A 6,445-nucleotide genomic window follows, 5' to 3' on the forward strand; every position below is an offset into this window, starting at 1 on the left:
TCATTAGGATATGCATAAGCTATCATCCAATCCATCAATCTTCACCAAACTCGTCAAAATAAACCGGATAGATCCAGACCTCAACACATAACAACCCTAGCCCTACCCTATACCCCACCTAGGTAGTAAGATACACCAATACGATCACCACATCCTTAACGCCAAACCACGCAACCAACCTACCTAACTAGCACCCTTGTCTAATGATTAACATAACAAACTAAGAACTGAGTCTAAGAACTTAGCAATATTAACAACCTTAACACAGCTACTAAGTTCTCTCCCCATACATTCCAAAAATTGGAGACTTAACTCTTTCGGGTTTTTACTCAGATCACGCTAGATCCGCTTAGCCAGTAATTAGCGTGCATCCCTCTATATATGGTATGATACGGACATCAGATGGCTTTCTTCATGTGTTCTGGGTTTTTATGTTGATCATCTTCAGTCAAAATGTTCGGGATACTACATTGTTTCTCATGACAATCATGACAATCATGACATGCAGCTATTAACTCGATGATACGTATGACGTCTATGGTCATATTAATAATACTTGATCGACATTAACTTAATCATCAGTCCTATTTAATCTTACTCAAGTTATGTTCAAGGTTGAATACAATCAATTCTTCTCGCAATTCACATCTAAAATAATAAACTAACTTGGTCGAAGAAATTCCTCGGGTTCTCTACAAAAGGAACGCCGCGTACAATGAGGATATAGAAAATAAATAAAATGATAAATTCCAAAACACAATGCCATCTTCTTTTCTTCGCACCAAAAAAAAAAATTCAAACAAGGTCAAAAGATGAAAGAACTAATATTGTACAATTCATCATTAGATGGGTTGGTGCCTTCTAGGCGAGTAACAAGTCAATGTGCGCTGACACTATGAAAGTAAGTTCTTCAAAGAAGGGCTTGCGCTGGCTCCGCTACCACCATTCGTGCTTGGCCCAGCTTGCCCGCTAGGTCCAGGTCCAGTGTATCGTCCACTGGGTTGCGATGCGTGTTCGTCAGTCGTGCCCGGCTGTGTATCGGTATGTGGATTGCCTAATGAAGGCGCCGACGCGTAACGATCAACAGGATACATCATCGATCGCGGTGGTCCAGTATTGAGTCCATGCGACGGTGATGAACGATGTAGAGTTGCGTTCAAATCTGGAGGAGACATGGACGTGCCAAACGGCCGAGCTGGCGGTGCACGAGGTGAGAGCATCGACGGTACGCCCATGGCAGAGCCGACATAAGAATGCGTTGGTTGCGGCGGTGGCGGAGGTAAGTTGGATGGCATCGGTCCATAATGTCCTGGTGGTGGGTGGTGGTGAGGAGTTGGAGGCAAAAGGGGACTTGGACCAGGACCAGGACCAGGGCTTGGATGAGCATGAGACGGTGCAGATGCAGGTGGAAGTGAAGGTAAAGTCGTTGCTGTTGGTGGTGGCCCGCTCGCATATCCGTTCAATTGAGGTAAAGGTCCACCGGCATATGGAGCAGGCTGACCATGCCCGTATCCATTGGTCTGAGGTCCTCCATGACTACCCAAACGCTTGTCATAACTGCTGTACCACTCAGGCCCTGATGGAGCTGGCCCCGGAGGAGGAGGCGGTCCAGGACGGGTTGCCAAAACATTCGGTAAAGGGCCGGGATTGCCGTGAGGTGCGTATGTAGGATATTCTGGCTGTCGTGGTGCTGGCAAAAGCGTGCCTCGCGGAGTTTGTGCTGTGAAAGCTCCGGCAGGGAGTGTTTCAGGAGGCTGTAATGCTGCCGCAGGCTTTTTGATATGACACTTGTGGCATTCGTAAGCCTGCTCACTCTGCCTAATGCCATCCCCATTCACGTACGAGTTTGATGTCTGCGATAGAGTTCGTGAGTGCATGGGAGGCGCGCCGTTCATCAAATGATTCATGCCGTTGCTCATCATATTGCTCATAAGTGGATACTGCTGGACGGGCCACCATCGGGGACTGCAAGTGGACCTGCAATATATGCAGGTTTTGTATTCGACCTGTGGACGTGGAGGCTCTGCGTGTGTACTAGGCTGAATCACTTCGGCTGGATCTTGGATGGTGGATGTGGAATTCCGTCTCTCGGACGCACTAGTTGAGCCAGCATTGTTGATAAGAGATGCTCGCCGATTTGCATGACCGGATCCATTGCTCTGCAACATGGATTGAGCATGTTGCTGTTGTACATGTGCCGCCTTGCGAACTGTGCCTGTCATGGTGAGATCCGCTTGCTTATACGTCCGTACGTACAGCTCCAAGGCAGTCAAATTATTCTGTTCAGTGGGCTCGCTCATATCATGCACAACAGACTGGACGGCGTGATTGGGACACCAGATGCATGGTGAAACGGAGCCACTCTCACCACCCATCTTCATGGTGATTGTCGAATCCCTGCGTGAGCCTTTGACTGGTGTCACGTCAAATCCAAAGGTGTAGCCTGCTTGGTGTGCACATCCCACGTGGAACTTGGCATTGCAACCTGGGAAATGACATGACACACATGCTCCAATGGATGTCTTGCAGATTTTGCATACCTCGCGATAACGCTCTCGGGGAATGAGTCCAAAACCTTCCGCTGGTTCCATCTCCTCGGCTTTTCCAAACTTAATCTCTGGATTCCAAACTGCGCAATTGACGTGAACCCAGTTGTTGCCAACAGTCCGTTTCAATGGCTCGCGTGGATGAATAGGTTTACCGACAGCCTCTTGTCGTTGCTGATACAGTTTGATGGCTTCAACCACCATCTCCTTTTCCATCCTTTCCTTCTCCCGATCGCGTTCGGTTTTCTTTTTATGACTCGAAGACTTGGGAGCTTCCATCAGCTCTTGCTCTGTCAAAGTAACAGGACACAAGACACATTCATATCGAGTTGAAACTATTGGATTGCGGTCGTTCGAACACATATCGCAAAGCCATTTTGGATGAGAGCTATCTTGTTCCACTCCGTAGCAACTGCGGTGGACGGTAAGTCGGCAATCTCTGCATGTAACGCTATATTCTCCAGTAGGATCGGGTTTTCTGCAAATGGCACAAGGTAATATTTTCGCACGAGGCGGATCTGGAATGATTGGTGGAGGCTCCACGGGCTTTTCGACAGCCTTCTTCTTCGGTGGTGGCTCCGCAGAGTTTCTAGCTGATGCGCTGGCACTATCTTTCTCTGCCGCCGTTCGGGCCTTTTTCTTGGGTGGCTCTACTGCTGCTTCAGTTGCGGAGGGAGTATTCGCCCCAGTCCCTGTCGGAGGTGTAGCTATGATCTGTGGAGTTTCCTGTTGAACCAACGCTTGAGCACATAATTCATCATCCAGCTTGCGACGCCAAGCTTTGTTCCCACTTGCCTGTAGCTTCTTCGCTAATTCATCTGCATCCTTGTATTCGATTGCGTATTTCCTCCACAAGATTGCACATCGATGGCACAATGCTACCGCGAGCTGAGGACCTTTGTCTGCCTTCTTTGACGAGGGCTCCGCTGGCACGGTCGCACCAGGGAGCGTAAGTGGCGCACGACGCCATTGAGGCGAAGAACGAGTCAAGCAGAACTTGCATTGGAAGCCGCGTTTCTTCTCGCTTGCCTTTTCATTGTCGAATGCTGAATCGTCCGCTTCATCGGCAATATCGTCCAGTAATTTAGATGTAGAGTCTGCACGTTTCGCCTCCTTCTTTCCATGACGTCCTTCGTATGAACCCCATACACGTCGTCCTTCTGGTGTCTTCTTCCACATGTAATAATAACGAACGACATGTCGGGGCTCGATGTTTCCAATGTGTCGGCGAATATTCAGCCATTCAGATCCATATTTCGAAACACCCTCGACAAAAAGAGCCTTTTGATCTTTGGTAAGTTTTGGCTCTTTCAGATCCTTGTAAAGATCTGCCTTTTTCAGGCGTTTGAGTGCACTCTCAACATTGAATTTCTCGGAGTAAAGATACTCTAAAGCCTTGTCCAAGAAGTTTGTATGATATCGTGGAAGACCCCTCTCCGCCGCGAGGTCTCTAGCTCTGTTCATGTATTCGTCGATGAATTTCTCGCGCTCTTCCTGGCTCATTTCGGGCGCTGGACCGTCATCTTCTCCTCTGGTAGAGGGAATCTCACCAGGCTCGGGCATCTTAAAGAGTAGCTGTGCAGTGCGAACTTCTTTGTCGTTGATCACGATGGGTTCATCCTCGCCTCGGGGAATGTAACCCGGGGGCTCATCCATGACCCAGGGACGTTTCAATCTCTCCTGTCTTTCGGCCTCAATAGCTGCTTGAACTGCCTTGGACTGTTTGCTTGATCCGCTTTTGCTCGATTTGTTTTTCTTTTTGTTGTCGGCACACTTGACATACTCGACAGGTCTTCCGTACCACGGACTGACAACAGCCTGATGACGGGTACCAAGGCGAGAGCTTGCTCGAGGATAAATGCGGTCGTCATAGTCTAAAGCATCTTCCAATTGACAATGAACGCCATAATATCGATACGGCCACATTTTCGCCTGGGAAATTTGAGCAGCTGTGGCGGGTGCTGGTTTCTTGTCCTCGTCCGCCGCAGGACTGCTTCGCTCGGTACCAACGGCAGCATTGTTGTTGACTTGCTCTTCCTCCTCCTCTTCCGGCAGATCCTCTTCAATGTCAGGTAGAGTTTCGCCAACCAGGGGAGTATTGCGAGCTTCCAACTTGCGCTCCTGTGCTCGGCTACACAAAGCACAAGCCCATGCAAATCCGCGTGCTGGCTTCTTGACCAATTTCGGCCTCACGCAGTTCATGTGGTAGGTGCTGTGACACACAGCACAGTCCACCGAGTCGACGCTGGATGATTTGGTTAGTTATTGTTTTTGTCTGATAACAATGCAAAATGAGGATAACGCACCTAGCAGCATACAACCCACACTTAGTACAGGCTTTGACCGCACCCGTAAGCTCCTTCTTCCTGTTTGTCTCACACAGCACAAACTTCCATCGCTCGTCAAGAACTTTCTTAACGTGACTCGGTACATTGATCACCTCCTTCGTGGGAACGACCTCGTAATAGCGGAGCATGTACCGATCAAACATCTTCTCGTACCAAAAGCAATCTCTTTGCTTGCGATACTCTTCAAGGTTCTCGATTTCAGATACGTGCTTAATAGTACACTTGCCTCGTAGGGAGGAAAGTGGGCACGGATCGGAATGCATTGAAGCGAAAACCAAACGGGGATCTGGGACTCTGCGTTGAATGTCTTTTGGTCTGTAGTACCAGTTGACCCTAATCATTTCGACGGGGCCGGTTGGATTTCCTTTTCCTGGTAGGAACTCCATAATGCGACCCAAGTAATATGGCTCACCTGGGGGTTCGCAAATCAAGTAGACATGATCTTTGTCGCGTCAGCATATAGATACTAACAAAAGCAAAGAGATACGAAGCTTACCATTCACTTCAAGAAACGAGCCATCGTCAGCTTTCAGTTTACCATTCCTCAAGCGCGCACCAGAATTCTCAAAAGTCATCATGTTCGATAGTCGGATATCATGTTTGTATCCAGACGTAGTGTGAACGCGTTTAGCAGATCCGTTGGGATTGGCCCCCGTAGCACCACTGGGTGGCTGCTTTCGCTTTCGCGCTGCTGATGAAGCATTATTATTGCTGGTGCCGTTTGTGGAGAAACTCGAGGTGCCGGGAATAGAGTCCTTGGCAACACCATTGGCTTGAGAGCCGTTGGTGGCAGTGTGGCCCTTTCGGGTACTGGCAGCTGGGCCTTTTTCGCTGTCTGTAGCTGCTGAAGGAGAGCCGTTGACACTTGAAATGCCATTTCGTTTAGCAGAATGCACAGCAGACTTGGCGTTGGACGCAGGACTTGTTAATTCAAAGTCCATTTCAACATCTTCAGCATAGTTTGGACGTGCTGCATTAGTACGGCCACGCGAGCGTGTGCTGTAAGGAGCGGCCGCATTGCTTGCGGCGTCAGTAATTGAGGTCATTTCTGAAGACGTCGAATTAGAGACAGTCATGGGTTGCGACTGAGCAACGGCAACATTGGAATTAGCAGTCTTGGCCTCTGCGGGCCTTTCAGTGGTTGTTGCAATTTTGGTGGCTGGGGCGGCATGGCGAGATTTGCTCCGTGCCGGTGATGATGGAGAATCAGTATTGTTGGTATTGTGTGCGTTTGCAGGACCAGGACCAGCAGAGTCAGATTGTTCAGCCGAAGGTGGCATAGACTCTGTGGACTGACTGTCCTCGGACATGACTGGTCGTGTTGTCCTATGAACACACTGACATGAACACTAAAGTCAAATACGCGGTAAGTAAAAGTGGGTTGTGAAGAAACACGATGCGATGTGGGGTGGAACAAGTAATTTGGAAGGGAAAAAGGAAAAGACTTGGGGGTGGCGGACGAATGACACAAAAAGAAAAGAGTGATGAGGTTGAGATCCGGCGTCACCAAGGAATAATGTAAAAAATGCGGGTGACGGATAGCGAGGGATT

The 6,445-nt window shown here is 49.0% G+C and overlaps 1 protein-coding gene across 1 annotated transcript; it reads right to left on the reverse strand.

The window, feature by feature from the left end:
* Window positions 1-612: 612 nt before the first annotated feature.
* On the reverse strand, window positions 613-6,204 carry TSTA_019330 (PHD finger and BAH domain protein (Snt2), putative; the record flags this gene model as incomplete). The annotated part of the gene is made up of 3 exons (XM_002484059.1): window positions 613-4,791; window positions 4,853-5,336; window positions 5,391-6,204. 3 exons carry the CDS (start codon window positions 6,202-6,204, stop codon window positions 894-896), a joined length of 5,196 nt encoding a protein of 1,731 aa, XP_002484104.1. The 3' UTR covers window positions 613-893.
* Window positions 6,205-6,445: the final 241 nt, after the last annotated feature.

The sequence above is a fragment of the Talaromyces stipitatus genome, genomic scaffold (assembly GCF_000003125.1).
Source record: "Talaromyces stipitatus ATCC 10500 scf_1105507295549 genomic scaffold, whole genome shotgun sequence".
NCBI classification, from domain to species: domain Eukaryota; kingdom Fungi; phylum Ascomycota; class Eurotiomycetes; order Eurotiales; family Trichocomaceae; genus Talaromyces; species Talaromyces stipitatus.